At 40.0% G+C, this 19103-nt stretch overlaps 2 protein-coding genes across 3 annotated transcripts in view; both read left to right on the plus strand.

The window, feature by feature from the left end:
- The first annotated feature begins 303 nt into the window (after positions 1 to 303).
- On the plus strand, positions 304 to 13677 carry rnf40 (ring finger protein 40). 2 transcript variants are annotated; one of them, XM_034860859.1, is made up of 20 exons: positions 304 to 417; positions 915 to 1063; positions 1202 to 1369; positions 1755 to 2052; positions 2807 to 3007; positions 3204 to 3325; positions 3517 to 3663; positions 3968 to 4042; positions 4218 to 4337; positions 4483 to 4662; positions 4857 to 4992; positions 5321 to 5442; positions 5609 to 5868; positions 7272 to 7389; positions 7475 to 7624; positions 10492 to 10704; positions 10819 to 10944; positions 11703 to 11843; positions 11972 to 12073; positions 12413 to 13677. In XM_034860859.1, exons 2-20 carry the CDS (start codon positions 926 to 928, stop codon positions 12587 to 12589), a joined length of 2994 nt encoding a protein of 997 aa, XP_034716750.1. In that variant the 5' UTR covers positions 304 to 417; positions 915 to 925; the 3' UTR covers positions 12590 to 13677. The 2 variants fall into 2 exon arrangements, with proteins under 2 accessions (XP_034716750.1, XP_034716751.1); XM_034860860.1 differs by having other exon boundaries at positions 10495 to 10704.
- A 795-nt stretch (positions 13678 to 14472) lies between these two features.
- The window catches only part of LOC117937150 (tumor necrosis factor receptor superfamily member 12A), a 10667-nt gene continuing 6036 nt past the window's right edge, over positions 14473 to 19103 (plus strand). The window contains exon 1 of the mRNA XM_034860879.1: positions 14473 to 14838. Within this exon, the coding sequence (XP_034716770.1) occupies positions 14757 to 14838 (82 nt within the window). The 5' untranslated portion in view covers positions 14473 to 14756. The remainder of the gene's footprint in view (positions 14839 to 19103) is intronic.

Raw genomic sequence — 19103 nt, forward strand, 5'->3', positions numbered from 1 at the left:
TGGGACAGAGAGGGTAAAGTGCCTCCCTTTCCAACCCAAATTCAAAAGAATGTAAACGTTTTTAGGGTGGGTGGCCTACTGTTCACAGGAGCCGGAGGTTGGGGCACTGTGCACTAGCATGGAGGATTTAGGTTAGTGTGTGTGTGTGTGTGTGTGTGTGTGTGCATGTGTGTGCGCGTGCGTGCGTATGTTGTTTTATTGTATTTTTTATTATTATAATTGTATTTTATTCAATTTATTTATTTATTAATCAATTGTCGATCGATACTCCAAAACAGAAGGTGGCGGTAATGCACCAATAAGCTGGATGCCAACCTGTGGAAAGCACAAAGGAGAAGAAGAAGTTGGACATGGTCGTCATTTCCTGTAGCCTCACTTGATGCACTGAGTTACATTTTTCAATCGCTCCTTGTGAAGGTTTGTAACGATAATGTGTGTCAGAAAACTGTTTTTTTCATGTATGGTTTCTTTACAGAATACCTTAAGCGTGTATTGATGGTCCGTAAATAAAAATGGAGACCACTGGTCATTAAATACGCTGGACAAAGAGCGCCGTTTAGCTAACCAGTTTTCGAAAAATTAACGTTAGCATTAGCATAGCTAGCATTAGCAGGCTTGCTAATGTTCGTTAAGCTTTGCAGAAATGCAAAGTTTTAATTAGTCGGTAGCTTTACATGCATTGGTGTGTACAATAACAGTCGGCATAACCGTTCAGAAACACATTTTCATATAAACACCATAATAGTAGTATTCGGAAACAGTTAAAGCAGTGGCTCTGCGCTGTAATTCAAGGAATATGCCGTTGCTAGCTGTCATCAAATTAATGAGTTCTCCATGTGCAAACTAATCTGTAGTTTCTTAAAGCTGTAACGTTACCAACACAATGATTCCGTGTTATGTTTGATTTCTTGCAGTGGAAGGAAATATGTCAGGTGCTGGGGGAGGAAAACGTCCCTCAGGAGGGGACAGCCCCCCTGGCCCGCCTGAGAAGAAAAGCAAAAAAGAGGAAAAGACCACCACCACTCTTATTGAGCCCATACGCATAGCTGGAGTCTCCTCTACGGTCTGTCATTTTTTGTTTACTCCTAGGAGTCACCATTTATGACTTTTACATTGTAGCTCTTCTCAAGGATTTCTGCGGCCAAAAACATCCAGGATCTCTGACGTTCTTTACTTTGGTGTTTGTATTTGTTCTGTGTAGGAGGAAATGGACATGAAGGTCCTCCAGTTCAAGAATAAGAAGCTGTGTGAGCGCTTGGAGCAGAGGCAGACAATGGAGGATGAGTTACGAGAGAAAATTGAGAAGCTGGAGAAGAGACAAGCCACCGATGACACAACCCTGCTGATTGTCAACCGCTACTGGTCGCAGGTACCACATTTGATTACATTCTTTTAACCTCATTATGCCCTATTTTGAGCCAAAACTCGATTTAAGAAATGCCCATGTAAACATATTTAAGGGGGTCTCATTCTGTCATAGCTAAAAACAACAAATGCAAAACATGTAAATGTTATCCTATGTTTACTTTAACGTGGCCATCTATATTAATATGCATTGTATTTGGTTTGTGTGCATCTGTACACAGTAGCCAATTAGCAGAGTTGTGCACTGTGCTCAGTCTGTTGAAGTACCACGGTGATGGCAGTTAAAATATCTTACAAATTGCAGGACTACGTTTTTGGAATAGCACTGATTTTTGATGTACAGAAATTAAACCCATAACAATACTTTTTCAATCCTTTCTGATTTGCAGTTGGATGAAAATGTGCACGTGCTACGCAAACGTATTGAACCAGATGCTCCCGTGACATCTATCCCTGCCCCACCAGCGCCCCCTCTCCCTGAACCAACACCACTGGTAGAAGATAGTGTCATTTTGGCATCACCAACTTCTGCCGTGCCTCCACCTCCACTCCCAGAGGCTCAGAACGAGGGGGAGCAGGTCGAACAGCAGCAGGAGGATCATCAAGAAGAGAAGAAGCTGCCTCCTCCTCCTACTGGGTCAGAAGAGTTGGTGACACCCACAAAGCTGACACAGGACTCAACAACAGGTAAACAGTTTTAAACAGTTTTCCTGACCAAGCTGATCTCTAGAAAGTCTCCATTACTCACTGCATTTATGGACTGCTATAATCTGACCATTTAATCTGTTATCTGACCTTATTTTATTTTAATAGAATTTGGATGAAAGCTTATACATGGGCATGACTCCACATTAGGTTTCAATATCAGTTCCCTTTGGTATTCAACTTAGCCCATCTTTTGGTTATGCTACGCTTGATACTCTTGTTGCTAACTTTGTGAAATTTTTGCAAAAACGTTTCTAATCTATAATTTTAGTGCTGTACACAGGTAGAGTGCATGAGACGACGTAAGAGCATGTATGCGCTGCAAAATATCAATAAAAAGTCTGATGGTCATACATTGTTTAACCTATTGTAAAGATGAAGGAAAAGGCAGTAGGCAAAAACTAAATTACTTAATCTGAAAGAGAAAAGAAAAACAGAGTGTTTTAGCTTTCTTTTTGGTAGAATTCTAACAAAGAGTATGTAGGAGTTCAGACTATTGCAAAGCAATGCTAACATCTCTATCTGTGCTTGCCTCGTCCATTGCTGCGTGCTTTAAATGTCATTAGAACTTTTTAAACTGTTTTTAACATTTTTTTAACTGTGAAGTCAAGAGCTGTACAAACTCTCACACACACAGTTTCCAATTTCCAATCTAGCTGAAATTTAATGCTTAGATCATTTGATCATCTGATGATTTTAACCAACCTCTAACATCATAACCACCTCTGGTGTTCAGATGCATCGCTGCCCCCTGCTCCCGTGAGTGACAATGCTAAGGGTTTCCTGGCTACATTGGAGCACAGCAGCGAAGAGGAACTCACGCTGAATCTCCAAGACCGCATGCAGTTCAGCAAGGAAGCTATTGCCTGTTTGGTTTGTGTCTTTGACAGGCTGCACAGCCGCATTGACAACATGTGCAAGCAAGTCCAGGCTGCAGGTAACTGGAGATGTTCTTGTTACTGACCCATTATATAATAAGCCATTGACATGCAAACATACAAATAAGAAAGGAGCACTGCAGCACATTTTATATCCTTCCGTAAGAGTTGTTGGTGTACACAACTGTGATCAGTTTTTTGTCACATGTTAGCTCCACTTTAATTTTAAACAACTATCTTGGTCTTTTTTGTCAGCATGTGAAGATGATAGCCAGTCTGACATCATCAACGTGAACCACACTCTACTGGAGGAAAACAATCGACTGCGAGACCTGGCGACTCTCCTGCAGGGCCGGCACCACAAGATGTCCATGGAGGTATGATGTCCTTGGCACTGTTTGTAGATTTCAGCGTGTGTGGTGAATATTTGGGCTAGTGTATGGGAGTGTTTGTCAGAAGTAGTTAGATATGTGGATGAGAAAATTGTACAAATGTGTATGTAGCCAATGCTTTTGGTGTATACTTATCACTGATAACAGCTGTGGTCATGACTTTGTCCTTATTGCAGTACAATGAGTTAGTGGACAAGGTGACCAGCTCGGAGACCAAAGTGTCTGAGATGGAGACAACGGTGGAGGACCTGCAGTGGGACATTGAGAAACTCCGCAATAGGGAACAAAAGCTCAACAAACATCTGGCGGAAGCCATGGAGCAGGTGTGTTTGAATAAAATTGTGTGCAACTTGCCTCTTTCTTTATTGTGTATGTGCGTGCGTTTTATCTCTCCACAAGGCGTATTCTTTCATGCGTAAGGCTTTAAACATCAATTTGTGTCAAGCCAGCTCCTTTTTTTTAATGTACATCCCGCTGTCAAGGCGTGGATTGATGGACTGGTATTTTCTGCATTAACCATTTAAATGTTAAAAAACCCACATAGGATGTGTATAGGTGTGCTTTCATGTTGTTTTTCTGTCTTGTTGCTTCTTTTTTTGCCTAATGTTTTGCATGTACTGTCTGCAGCTAAAGTCTGGATACAGCAGCAGCGGCAGCTCAGGTGGGCTTCCTGGAGGCCAGATTACACTGAACATTCAGAAGGTGAGCATTCATAGGAAGCATCCCTTTGCAAATCTTGTTGTGTGACATATGCCTGTTTCTTCACACATAACTTACTTTATATCTCAGATGCCGGTTTGTGCTGGCAAAGCCGTGGTTTTATACCATACACAACAATTCTCCTATCTATGAAACATTGTCTTTGTTTTCATCTTAGTTCGAGAGCCTCAATGCAGAGTTGGAGCACAACCAGGAGTTGGCTAATAGCCGCATGGCAGAGTTAGAGAAACTTCAGGTGGAGCTCCAGGAGGCTGTGCGGGAGAGTGAGAAACTCAAGGTGAAGATATGTGTTGTATCTGGTTGTTAGAGTAAAAGTATCAGTAACGCTACACCTGGTTGTCAGGAACCCTTTTCATTTTGTAAATCAGTGGCTGAAATCGTGCTCACCCTTCACTGTCATCTCCTGTTTTTTTTTTTTGTAGATGGACTTGCGGAATATTCCAGAAGAAGTTGTGAAGGAGACTCTAGAGTACAAATGTCTGCAGTCCCAGTTCTCCCTGCTGTATAATGAGTCCCTTGGGGTGAAAACCCAGCTGGATGAGGCACGGGCACTCCTGCTCACTGCCAAGAACGCCCACCTCAGACAGATAGAGCACATGGAGGTACATGAAAGTTAATCTGTTATTTTGAAAAACAAACAAAAAAAGCATGTTATTCATCAGTGACAACGTAAGATTTCTGATATTTTTCTTCACTGCATCTTGGCCGGGGCCCAATGTTGCCACTATTTCTCTTAACAGTATTATTACCTCTGCTTGGCAACATTGTCGACAATGTTATGTTTTCAACTGTTCAGAGTGATGAGCTGTCCCTTCAGAAGAAGCTGCGTACTGAGGTCATCCAGCTGGAGGATACCCTGGCTCAGGTGCGCAAAGAGTATGAGATGCTGCGCATCGAATTTGAGCAGAACCTGGCAGCCAACGAGCAAGCAGGTACCTTTCGAAACACTTCCTCCACACATCTATCAACAAGTGTATGAAGAAGGAAGGGAAATCATGCCATAGTATGATGAATTAGCATATACTGAAATTGTTAATCTTTGTAGATCTATACCTGTATTTAGAGATGGATTATGTTTTGTGCACTGCAAGCCGGTGGTTTCTCTAATTTGAAGTCTTTATTATCTGATATTGTAGGGATTTATTATTAGTATATCATTTGCGTCTTATAATGTTACTCCTGTGCACCATACGGTTGAGCTCATCAACCACACTTCGGCTTTGCTCTGTGTAAAACCGCCTTTTTTCTCTGCTTTCTCAGGACCAATCAACAGGGAGATGCGACACTTAATCAGCAGCCTTCAGAACCACAACCTGCAGTTGAAAGGTGATGTGCAGCGCTATAAGAGGAAGTTGCGGGAAACGCAAATGGAGATCAATAAGGTAGATGACGTTATTCTCGGCCAAATGTTTACTGCGTGTTTTACCCTGTGATCCAGGGCTTTTCTAAGCATACCCAAAAAAACAGTGATATGTTTACACTTACCCATGTTGCTTTATTTATCAGTAAAATATAATCATTCTTTAATCATTTTTGCTTTGTCGACAGTTGCGCTGTCAAAGTGGCGACACAGGGGTTCTGATTCTAGAGGAGACGACGAGTGACAGCATCGAAGTGAAGAAAGAGGAGGATGAGGACCAGGAGGAGGAAGAAGAGAGGAGGAAGGAGCTGGAGAGACAGCGGGCCCGGGAGAGAGAGAGGGAGAGGGAGGCTGAACGAGAAAGGGAGCGTGAGAGAGAGAGGCAGCGCAGTGACGAGCTGAAGAGGAAGGACTCTGACACGCTGAAGATGCTCAGAGTAGAACTCAAGTACATCCCCTTCCACTCTACTGCATTTTTTTTGTTATTTATTTTTATATATATATATATATATATATATATATATAGGTGTGTGTGTGTGTGTGTGTGTTGTTTTTTTTGTTCATTTCTACCAGCAACAATGTCTTTTTATGCAAATGTGTGCACACTTAGAAGCAGTCAACTAACTGCACTGATGGGATTGCTAATGTAAATGTAGTCTCTTTTGTAGAGACTACAATTATTTGATTTTAACATTTTATTGTCACACAGGCTTTATATAACTGCTTTTACATCCATATTATGCTACATTATTCTCATGTTGAAGTTGTATAGACATACAGCTGCAACACATGTTAATGAAAATTAGCTCTCTGAAATAACTAGCCTAGGATTTTTTTTTTTTCTGTATCTCTGAGAAAGCTCCTTCACTTGTTTTCAACAATAACTGATTAAAAGAGTTTGGGAGTGTGATGGAAGTACTCAGAGAGACGGCTGACTCATTATGAATGGGTCCAGCACGCGTCGAATGGCGGGTCAGTAAAGTTACACACGTTGTGTGTGTGAAATGTCTGTATCGTCACTGCGCTGCGTTTTTATGAACTATGATATTCTGGCCATGGGTCACATCTCTCACCCAGGTCCAGCAGCTCCGTCTCACACGCTATTACTCTACAAACTGAAGTTAGTTGCATTCAATAACTTCTTCTGTGTTTTTCGCCGTGGCGGCCGTGATAGCAGAGTTACCAGCGGAAACACTGGTACAAATACAGGTTTGCCCCTCATATTTAACAATATATAGCTGTTTTAGTAACAATTAAAACTGGACAAATGTCAGAAGTGTGGACCGGTGGCCGCTGTATGGCGGTGCTGCGCGGAGAGAGAGTAGAGGAGAGATCCAACACAGGCACGGCTTTACAGAAGAAATGGGTCACGTTATGCAAAATAAACAACATTGCAGTGGATACAAGGACATTAGGTGCACCGGTGCGTCCTAGAGGAAAAATATTACTTGCCCTCGAGCACTGTGAGCTAACAGACACTAACTAGCACTGGTCACTGCTGTTGTCTGAAAAACAACACAGACGGGACAAAATGTTGCGTTTACTGGTAAACTGGTAAACCTTGAGATCAACGTATAATCGACTGCTATCTGTTGAGTTTTCCTTCAGTTACTCTATCCTCTGTGACTGTCTACATCTAGAAATTAAGCTGCGCTGTGCAGGGAACAACTCCGACTGGCACATGATCAGACAGTGGTTTACTGAGCGGTAGATTGGCTTTGCAAAAAAAACGGAGCGTTCTCTGAAATTACGCATTTAAAATAATTGCTCGATCACGCAAATTTGATTGTGGGAAGCCAACATTGTGATCATCAATAAAATGTAAACTCTTTGTCTTCTTTAATCCATCAGGAAAGCCCAAGAGTCCCAGAAAGAGATGAAGCTCCTGTTGGACATGTATAAGTCAGCTCCAAAGGAGCAGAGGGACAAAGTGCAGCTCATGGCAGCTGAACGAAAATCTAAAGCTGAGGTTTGTCCTTCGGTGTCACTGTCTTTTGGTCATACTTTTCACATTTCTTTTTAGCATCTGGTAACCCTTATCTCGACCTGCACAGGTTGATGAGTTGAGGATGCGAGTGAGAGAGCTGGAGGAAAGGGAGAGAAAGGAAAGCAAGAAGCTGGCTGATGAAGATGCCCTCAGGAAGATCCGAGTGGCAGAAGAGACCATTGAGCATCTGCAGAAGAAGCTTGCTGCCACGAAGCAGGTATGCATGTTTTGTTGTCTCAAACATATTGAAACAGTGAGTGGAGCAAAACTCAGGCGGGATGCTTAACATGTAAACCACTTTTTTCCATCAGTTTTTTCCTAAAGGTTTTAAAATGCAGTCTCTACACATTGACTCTATACTATTGACACAATAGCTTGTTGAAATTCAAACATCTTCCCTTATTTACACAAATTAAGAATTGCAGACCAGCATGAAACGAGGCATGAATCATCAGCCCTATTTGGAGAAATGTCCCATTTAAACCTTCGGGGCACCAACAGATTACTACAAACAATCCAGCTGTGTTAAGAATTGAAAGTAGTGAAATTGGTACACATTTGCCCAAGAAAGATGTTCTCCTAGATAAAAAGAGGAAATGAAAGCTGATGCTGGGGCCTGGAATTTAAATATTAAAAGCTTGTTAACTAGCCTATATGATTGCATAATTTGTTGGTGCATTTGTTTTACTTTTTCAGTAAATTAGATCATTTTCTTGTTTTTGTGTTTTCAATGTGTTCTGGCTGCAGTTTCTCTCTGTAATATCAGTTATAAATATACAAATCTCTTTGCACTTGAAAGTTGTAAGCATGGCACCACTGTTGTTGAAAAGAGTCAAAAAGAAAACCCTGGTTTGTCCTTACAGAAACATCTGTATGGCTAATTCTCATAACCTTTTTAATACACAAATCCAATGTTATTAGATTTTAGTTTTGACAATGTCCATGTTTGTTTATTCATTATGTAGTCATTATATTTTATGACAATGAAGTTTAGTGTAGTTTTTTTTTTCCAAAGCTCTACCATTATTTATTTAATGTCTTGCACAACATAGATAGATTTTTTTCTTTTAATTCCTTTTTCTTGTTATCTGGCCGAAATGCATTTACACTCCTGTCTAATCGCTGGAACACACCACACGCATGCGCGTTGTGTATAGTGTATATGTCGTTTTGTCATGTATACATTGTAGTGCAGCTATATTTATTTTGGCGCCCATGCTGTCCCGCTGTCCGGCCACACCAGGCGCTTGGCACGTAGCATATCATCTATTTCTTGCACAATACACGAGCGAATGTGTCAAGCCAGGAAAGTAATCACATAAAGGAAGACCACAGTGCAGCTGGATATTTTAGCAAAACAAACACATTTAAAAAAAAAAAACAGCCAGGTTTATGGTGATTTTGGCTGTCTTGACTTCTCACAGCGAGACACGCAATCTGGCACACTGAGATAGAGAGACCAACGGACGGACGGACCGTCAGAGAGAGAAACACACACACCGCAACATATAGGCCAAAATAACCACAGTTCTCCCTACTCATCCTGTCTCTTTGTATCGGAGAGAGAGAGAGCCGACGCATAGAAATATGGCCCTAATCTACATTACGCCACACTTACGCATGCAGTTTGTTCCAGCTGTAAACCTGCTGCAAGAGAGAAGGAGGGGATAGTGTGAGAAAATGATGTTCACATTTTAAGAAGAAAAAAATAGGCTGGGTGGGGCAAATCGTTTTTGGATGAGCACCCTGATAAATTTGAAGTATGTAAAACACTGTCAGATCTGAGCTCACTTACTTGGCTCTGCTGTCTTGTAAATGTTAAGACTCTCGTGGAATTTCAATAATCAGACAACTAAGGGGGTAGGAGAGCAGAGTGTCATGAGATGGGGAAAAAATAAAACCATTAACTGACTGGGGTGAAATGTTGATAGTAATGTAATTGTCATTCTAAAACTTGAGTTTTGTAGATAGGGGATGCTCCCACATTAGAGAATGTAATACTGTCACAATAATGTTCAATCAAGTGTTGACCTTAGTGCTGCATTGAATATGATCTTGAAGTCTTTGAGGTTTATGACTTAATATGAATCCTGTTATCTTCACCCAATGAGTCCTGAGGGTCGCTGATGTACTCTGACTGTAATTTAATCAAATACAGGAAATGACACCAAAATGTGAAAGTGTCATGACCGTGTTTTAAGTTGTTAAACCATTCCATACAATTTTATTAGCATGAAGGAGACAGATGTTGAGATCTGAAAGCCGGCCGCTCCTCATGCTTGAGAGGTCGTTTATCAGAACATAATTAACAGAAGGCAAAACACAGTCTGAACTGATACTGCTGTATTCAATGCTTTACTTTTGTCTTCTTATCTGGTATAAAGTTAAAGTACAAAAAACTAAACTGTTTTGGACACAGATGTGTTTGATTTGTTCTCCTTAGTTCCTGGCTGCAGAATTTAACTTTGCAGGGTGACAGATTGCAACACGATCCAATAAACGAGCTAGTTGTGAGATCATATGACTTTTGTTTGTGGGTCCCATTTGGCTTCTAAGTGGGCAGCGGGAAGCAAAATGAAGTAAATGCAGTAAAGTGGAATGTGTAGCTATGTTTGCAGCACAGAAAACAAACCAGGTGTGATTGCATCTCAAGCATTGTCATTAAAAGGCCAGTCTCGCTCAACGGATGTAAGTTGCTGGGACAACATTTTATTTGATTAACATTGGAGAGCCAAAGGATCATATTGTCTTGTGTAGTGAGGATGTGTGTTTTTTACCATGTATGTAGACGTCCTAAAGAGAGTTAGGAACAATGGTGGCGATTCATTTTCCAATCTGTAATAAATTAATGTTTTTTTTATTTCATACACATGGATTAGTTTGATTTATTTTTAGTTGTGACTACAAAACATTAGAAAGAAGCCTTGTACTGTTGGGGGAATATGACTGAACCCCACACATTCTTTGTATGAATTACTACAGGTGGTGATGAAGATGGAGACATAAGACATAAAATGGGTCGAGAAACAATATCTGTCACTGTCTCTTCATTGTTTTTGATCCCTGACTCCTCTGTCTCTTGAGGAGGAGGAAGCCCTGCTGAGTGAGATGGATGTGACCGGCCAGGCCTTCGAGGACATGCAGGAGCAGAACAGTCGCTTGTTGCAGCAGTTGCGGGAGAAGGACGACGCCAATTTCAAGCTGATGAGTGAGCGGATCAAATCTAACCAGATCTACAAGCTGCTGAAAGAGGAGAAGGAGGAGTTGGCTGACCAAGTTCTCACATTCAAAACTCAGGTGACGTATGACTTCTTAACCTGGAAATGCAGCAATGATGGTTTTCATTGTGTCAAGGCCACTGAACATATAAACTAAACTATAAAACTCTAAACCATTACTGTCCCTCTCCAGGTGGATGCCCAGCTGCTAGTTGTGCAGAAGCTAGAGGAAAAAGAGGGCGTCCTCCAGAGCACACTTGCCGCTCTGGAAAAAGAGCTGGCTGTTCGGACACAAGCACTAGAACTCAACAAGAGGAAGGTGAGGAGAGAGATGCCATCACTCATATTCTGAGCTCTTGCATTTAAGGTTTACCAATCACCGGATCATTTGATTGCTGCCAGATGTTGATGTTCCTACATATAAACACTGCATTATAAAAGGATCTGGAAAATAGCATGTGCTGAAAGTCGAACTTCATTTTGGTGTATTCAGGTGCTCATGAGACGTACTGACATCCAAGATTTGTGGGGTTGCTTCCATAAAAAATTGCATTAATGAGCTACATTGTTTGCAAATGAAACCAACCTGTCTGTCCCACACTTTTGCAAATAGCTAAGCATCTACTTTTGGGACATACCTGTACCTCTGCTAACATTGCCCAAGTGCCTGTCAAGACAACAATTTTGCACTGCTAATGAGGTCATCTTGTGTGTTTTTTTCACATTTGAGCTTCAAGCCGAAACGGCACAAGCACAACCATGACAAACAAATTAAACAGAACAGAAAACGCACAAAAGGAGCTGCTTACTTTAACTGAAACCAGGGGTTCCCAGGCAGCTATAAAGAAGATCTGAAAACGGTTGTCAGACATGGAAAATATACACAATCTGGAGTAAATAGGATAAAACATGCAAAATGTTTAAGTTTGTACACAACTAAATCTTGGAAGTTGAAGCACAAAGAATGGACTTTTTATCCAAGCTTACTGTACTACCACTACATTACAGCTCAGGAATTCCATCATTAGGTGTTTTTTTATTTTTTATTGAGTGTGTCCGGTTCCTTCCCTGCTGCAGGCGGTGGAGGCTGCCCAGCTGGCAGAGGACCTGAAGGTGCAGCTGGAGCACACGCAGGCCAAGCTTAAGGAGATCCAGGTCTCTGTGGCTGAGAACCGCACCGCCCGGGAGAGGGAGAGCAGCAACCTAAAACGAGCACAGGTATGTTGTATTCCATCACTGGGGATAATACATTCAAACTCTTCCGAAACTCTCACCAATGACTCCTACAGTTCTGATTTGGAAGATCACATCAGGAGTTTAACAACCCCTCTCCCGATGCCTTTTAGGAGGATCTGTCGAGGCTGAGGCGGAAGCTGGAGAAACAGAAGAAGGTGGAGGTGTACTCTGATGCTGACGAGATCCTGCAGGAGGAGATCAACCAGTACAAGGTCAGGAAGAAAGAACTTTGTTCTTTAAAGCAGAGAAATGTATGGCTTCAAGCAACCTGTTGGTGTCGAGGGAGTTGTTAAAACAGCAACAGCTTTATGGCACAATCTGCAATATACTATATTTTTATGATCAGATTTTTTAAATGATTTACTTAAAGAGCTAAATAAAAATGCAAAACATTGGTCCAAATGACAACAAACAGAAAAGTACACTACACACACAGAAGTAGGCACAATGCACCTATTCCCTCAACAATCCCTCCTCTCAATCAAATGTTTCACTCTAAAATAAAGTCAGTATTTGGCAAATATACAAAACAATTTTTTTTCTGTCTTCAGGCCAAGCTGCGCTGCCCCTGCTGCAACACACGAGACAAGGAGACGGTGCTCACCAAGTGTTTCCACGTATTTTGCTACGAATGTCTGAAGATGCGTTATGACACCCGGCAGAGGAAGTGCCCCAAGTGCAACTGTGCTTTCGGAGCCAACGACTTTCACCGCATCTACATCACCTAATTCACAGACAGAGGAGTTAAAGAGAAAACTGAAGAGAGAACCAAAGGAGAGAAACGAATAGAGAAAAGACAAGACTTTTACTCAAGGCGGACATTTAGGGGATATCAGATGAGATGTTTCCCCGTTTTAATCTCTCTTCTGAAAGACTTGTTTTACCGCATCATTGCCAGTTGGTGATTTGACCAAACAGATAGTGACACATCTGAATGAGTGTTGTGCTGTAGTTAATAAAAACAGTTGTTTTGTGCACACAGTGATATTCTTACATGTTGCGCTGCTCTGCACTGTTTTTCTGTCCTTGCCGTACTCGCAATGTTAAACATTCTCTTTTAACAAGCTGGGCCCACTTTTAAATATATATATTTTTTAATGTATTGCCAAACTTGGACCTGCTGTGGTACATGGTTGATCTTAATGAAGCGTTTCTTTGAATTGTTTTGTCCTGCTGGTTTGTGGAAATCCCGTAAAATTCATTGAAATTTAAATTTCAAAATTAAAGGAATTCATGCTTTACAAACTTGAGAACTGCATTTGCAAAACTAAATATGTTTCTAATATATAAAGTACAACAGCCAGAATTCTGGTACTTCCTTGGTTAGGCTATAGTATGAAAAATGCTTGAGAGACCCCAGCTAGTCTGGCACCCAGTCAGCACCTACAGGAGTGTTTGGAGGCTCTCTCTCTCTCTCGCTCTCTCTCGCTCTCTCCGTGTGTGTGTGTCCTGTTGCCATGGTTCCCATTGGAGAGTTTGACACAACATCTGCAGCTTATAGTGCCTCATTACTGATGAAATCACTGCAGTGGAAAGTCAGCTCATATGGGTGTCCTTAGTGGGCTGTGCTGCTCCAGGTCCTCTTTAAGGTTAGCCGTGACAGTAGAGTACAAAAACATCTGTTTAACAACATGCTTCTTACCTAATTGAGCCAATGAAACCCCTTTTCCTCTATTTGGATGATGTGAACTATTTACTGGGAGGTTGGTTAACGTCTGTTTGACGTTAGCTCTTGTGGGAAAAGCACTTTGCACCATGTAGCACACACATAAAATGTTCCAAGCTGCAGAGAAACAGTTAATGTGAAAAAAAAGAAGTTTTATCAGGCATTTATGAGCAGTTAAGGAAGACTTGTTCAAGAATTGGCTATTACGTTTGCAAACATAAAGAGTAACTTTGATTGGTAGTGATACCTTGGCAGTGGTTGGTTACTCATGTAAATGTACATAACCTGTCATATATAAAATAGTAGTTTTGACTTTGTGCTAAGTGATCATTTGAATGCCACAAAGCAACATATGTTGTAACTGATTTTCTTCATTAGTATATGAGACAATGTTGTGACAGGGGCCAACATGATAGCACTCCAGGCACGAGTTCACTGGCTGTGTTTTTGCATATTTGTGCTGCAGCAACAGGCTACACCCAACCCCAGACATCAATAACACCACTCTGCGTCAGAGACCCTCACTATTCAAATGTCAATTTCCAAAAGAAAAAAAAAACAAAACATCACAGTTGTTTATGTGTACAGGGCACTCAAGTAAACCAAGATAAAACGCATCTTATCTCACTATAACTTTGAATAGACTTTCCCAAAAGGCTTTAAAAGCTGATAGTTTTTCTAGCAAATGCCATCTGTTTCTGCCTCAGTTGCTGTTCCTCTTTCTCTGTGCATGGGACCAAGACTCGTGCCAGAGAGTTGTGTTTTTTGGCAGAGAAGAGAGAATGACGTCGACAGGCGTGGTAATAACAATGAGAACACTATTAAGTCCAGACTACACAGGCTCCCTGGTGAAAAGAAATGTGGAGAAAACCTGCAGGGCGTGGCCATAAAATATGAAATGTATTTATTGAAATTCTAACACCTGAGGTGGTTTAATTGAAACTTTCACTTAAAGTGAAGCAAATGAAACCGCATACTTCGGTGGAAGAGTTTCCTGTGAGTCGGTGAGTGCGCACAGAGAATCCGAGCAGTACAGTACATAGGAAATGACTCATAGGAGTTGAACTGTTAGCGTGGGTGTGTGCGCTATTAAAACAAGACTCAGACTCCTCCGGGTGACTCACTCTGATGCTCGCTTTTCCATGCTGAAAACCAGCACGGATTGTTAATCAGATGAACTTTTGGGAATTGTGTAGCCGACAGCAAGCAGCTTTTTACCCGCAGACATCATGGCTTCAAACGCTCTCTGCGCGCTGTCAGGACTTATTATAGCGACTGTGATCAGTGTGTACGGTGTGAGCGCACAGAAAAGTAAGTAATCTGAGTGTTTATATTTTAGAGTTCCATATTTGAGTTTTTTGTAAAATGATAACTAATTCTGTTATTCATTTAACTGTGACTACAAGACATTTTTTTTCTCCATTTACATCTGATTCTTGAACATTTGTTGGGTATCCTTGTTTCTGTGAACATGGATTAGTCTGGTGGTCTGGTCTCCCTGTAATGGAGTCATAGTGGGTCTGCTTACAAAGCCGCTTCCTTTACCAGCTGCATTTCTCACCGGTTCCGCATTCCGATCGCCTTAATTCATCCGTGTCTCTCGGCAAGGACACATGGATAGAGGGCACTAGCCTCTGTCCATTTCGCTCAAAGATATATTTTTACTGTTTCAAACCAACTCAAAAAAGTCCGTTTTTGACTTGGTTTCCACAGTAGTTTGAAGTTTGGATTTAATCCCATTGATGAACACCAGACTCAGATTGCACTGACAACCTAAAATCTTAAATAATGATTGCATGGGTTAGGAATTTTCTCAGGCGTTGAAGTTAACAAAAGCATTTGAACTCACTGAATCGAAACATGCTCGGTTTAGGTCCTATCCCACCATTTCTACATCTGGACATCAGCTGTTGGTCCACCCACCCCTTCCAGTGACAAAACACAGCACCCCCACACCCAAAAACACCCTTTGTCAGGCTATGGTGCTGAGATTTGCCCAGGTCTTCTACTCGGGAAAACAGAAAAATGGTTCCAAACTTGATTTTGTTTTCCTGATTTAAAGTGCTGAATCATGAGACACTTATGTAGCAGTTAAATGATAATAATGCTGACTGATGGCGTTTCCAGTCATGAATGTGTGAAAACACCCCCAGCAAAAGAACCATGTTTCTTAACTTTAGGTCTTCACCTAAAGTTAAGAAAGATGGTTGAGATTTAATCAGCAGTTTCAGGTTTTTATCTGATTTGAGCAACCAGATTTGTGCTCCAATGTGGTTTTGGTGTGGATTGAGGTCAACTAGCAGTCAAGGTTCAGTTCCTCTCTGTGACCTTCTGAACCCTCGAGAGGGAGACTTGCTGGATGATTTTGGACTGAGGTCATCGGGAGAAATGCTTACAAGAACTGTGACACATTGTTGCTGTGACCACAGCTATAAAATGAGTCAGTCCAGCTCTGCAGGCGGGAAGGCCGGCTGTGGAGGATGGACGGTCTCCAGGGGCCTGAGCGTTGGGCTGTAACGTAACCAGGTCAAAATGCTTTAAACATGACTTTTTGAACAAGTGCCTTTTGGCTGCAGCTGGTTAAATAATGACTTAAAATCACTGGTTAACAGGTATTGCAGTTCTACCAATGAGACATATACCCACAGACTTCTTATTTGGTTTCCTTTAGACTGAAGAGGTAAATTGTTTAGTATTTCACAAGGATTAGAGAAAGGTTAGCTCCACCTTGCAACAACAGTACAATGCTACTGATGCATTGATGCATCAGTATTAACAATCCAGTGTCATATAGTATAATGACGTATCATCCACAGGAGACATTTAATACTTCTAATGCTAATAATACTTCTGTACTTCTACTGAAGTAGTGTTTTATCTTACATGTACGGAAGTATTCTTATTTTACAGAGTAGTACTAATATTACACTTGGAGATCAGAGTTCAGACCATTACTGTATATTGATTAATTGGACTTAAAAAATCACAGAAACTTACAGCTTTTTTGATGCTGTGCAGCACTATGTTCAAACCAGCTCTGAGTATTTACACTAAAAGAAGAATGACGATTGTGATTACACACAGATCTACACATTATTTTCTTGTTTCATTTATGTGTAACCCCGTCATATCTGGTATAGTTTCACCTATGTCATTAGCTGGAATTTGTGTTGTAACCCTGTTTTAAAAAAAGTTGTTTTGTCAGCTCCTCAGCTTGATGTAAAAATTTTCATTTTGCGGTTTTGTTTTCATTGAAGTGGCCACAATTTCCAATACATTCATTTCACTACTTTTGGTTTGCGTCAGACTCATCTTTATGGTAGTTTTGGTATTGCTTTCAGTGGTGAGCAAAGCAGCCAGTTTGAACATGGCATTTATCACAAATGATGACTCAATTTAGGCTTGAGGTGGTTCCTTGTTATAATTATGGACAAGTTGTTCATGCAACTACAGTACATGTGTGGCACTGAGTAGGAAGAAAGATAATCATTATTTCCTTTTTACACTGTCTGAAACTTTGGTGTCGTTTCATTCATTCTAGACTAGGCAGCCGTCTGTGTTGTAATATTGTTTTGAAGAGGTCAGCTTGATGTCACAATGTTCATTACTTGATGCATGACCAATGCAAATGTGCCTCTTAACCAAAGCCATAAACCAGCAGGGCAACCCTTAATTATTAAAACATTATCTACTGTACACACAGCTTGCAATTGGTGTTAAGTGTGTCACATCTTCATGCTAATTACTTCCTTATCATTTGGTAAGTGCACATCTTTATTTTGTTCAGCTGTCTGGCCAAAAAAAGAAAGCGATGGAGCTTTCAATTGGGTCAACAGAGGGAGAAGTTTTTCTCTCAGAGCTAAACCACCGACAACTTCTTTCTCACGTTCGTTTTTTCTCTGGAAGTTGCAGAGTTACAAAACAATTCGACAGAAGCACTCTGTGAACACATCCTGCTCTTCATGCACTGCCTGTTCATGTACCAGAAGTAACTGAGTAATTCTCTCTCTTGCAATTGAATTGCATCAGTAGGAATTTCCCACTTTCATTTTATGAGAACATGAAAGCAAAAAACTCTATTATCTGATTCCAGCTCTCCTGGAAGTCCTTAAAGTCAATTAGTTGTGATTTTGTTTTATTTTATTCCACAGTCAGAAGATTTTGGTTTGTTTCTAGAACCTATTTTGTGTGGTGTTTTTAAATATTACCTTTGTGGCAAAATCACAATACACTTTGGGAAGTAAATCAGGCTAACAAAAATGAGAAAGGAAAGAAGATAGATGGCATAAATGTCATAAAACTGTCCTAAAAACAATCATAGTATAGTATGTCATAAATAAGTCACACATCATAAAAATGTCATAATATACTTTGCCTTAAACATTTCTTAAAAAGTCATGAACATAGTAATATGTCATTAAATGTCTTAAAAAGTCATAGTCTGTAAGTCATGAATAAAGCATGGCAAATAAAGTGATAAAAATGTCATAGTATAGCATGTCAAAAAAAGTGATAAACATTCTTAGTATAGCATGTTGTAAAAGTCATAGTATAATATGTTAACAAAGTGTAGTGAGGATCATAGTCTTGTACGTCAAAAAAGTGATAAAAAAGTCCTAGTATATTTCATTTTTTAAGAGCTATGTGTAAGTGTGTGTGTGTACATGGACGTGTGCATGTATACGCATATACGGTATACATGTATGTCTATTAATTGATGTACTTACTTGCTTATTTTCGTTTTTTATAATTATTTACACCTTTTTTTGTTTTTGTTTGTGTCTAAAAAGTTAAAGTATAGTATGTTGGATAAAGTGATGTAAGGATCATAGCATAGTATGTCAAAAAAAGTGCTATTATATTATGTCGAAAAAAGTGATTAAAAGTTATAGTATAGCATGTCGAAAAAAAGTCTTAGTATAGTTTGTTGAAAAAAGTAATTAAAAAAAGTGTACTGGTATGTTGGATAAGTGATGTAAGATCATAGTATAGTATGTCAAAAAATTGATATATAAGTCATAGCATATTATGTCGAAAAAGTGATGCAACAGTAATAGTATATAGCATCTCGAAAAAAGTCATAGTGTCATATGTCAAAAAAGTGAAAACATAGTCATAGTTTAGTATGTCGAAAAAAATATAAAAGTCATAATTTTGTGTGTCGAAAAAAACAATAAAAAGCCATAGAATCATATGTCGAAAGAAGTGATAAAATAGTGTTGAAAAGTATAGTATAGCATGTCAAAAAAGTGATGAAAAAGTCATAGTATATAGTGAGTCAAAAAAAAGTCATAGTATAGTATTAAAAAAGTGATAAAAAGTCATAGTATAGCATGTTGAAAAAAGTGATTAAAAAGTCATTACATCACTTCATGTTCGATAAAGTGATGTAAGGATTATAGTATATTATGTCAAAAAGTGATAAATAGTCCTAGTAAATTATTTCAAAAAAGTGATAAAAATGTCTTATGTTGAAAAAAATTATAGAAATAACAAACTATAGTACAGTGGGTACGGAAAGTATTCAGACCCCTTTAAATTTTTCACTCTTTGTTTCATTGCAGCCATTTTCCAAA

This window comes from Etheostoma cragini, chromosome 21 (genome assembly GCF_013103735.1).
Source record: "Etheostoma cragini isolate CJK2018 chromosome 21, CSU_Ecrag_1.0, whole genome shotgun sequence".
NCBI lineage: Eukaryota > Metazoa > Chordata > Actinopteri > Perciformes > Percidae > Etheostoma > Etheostoma cragini.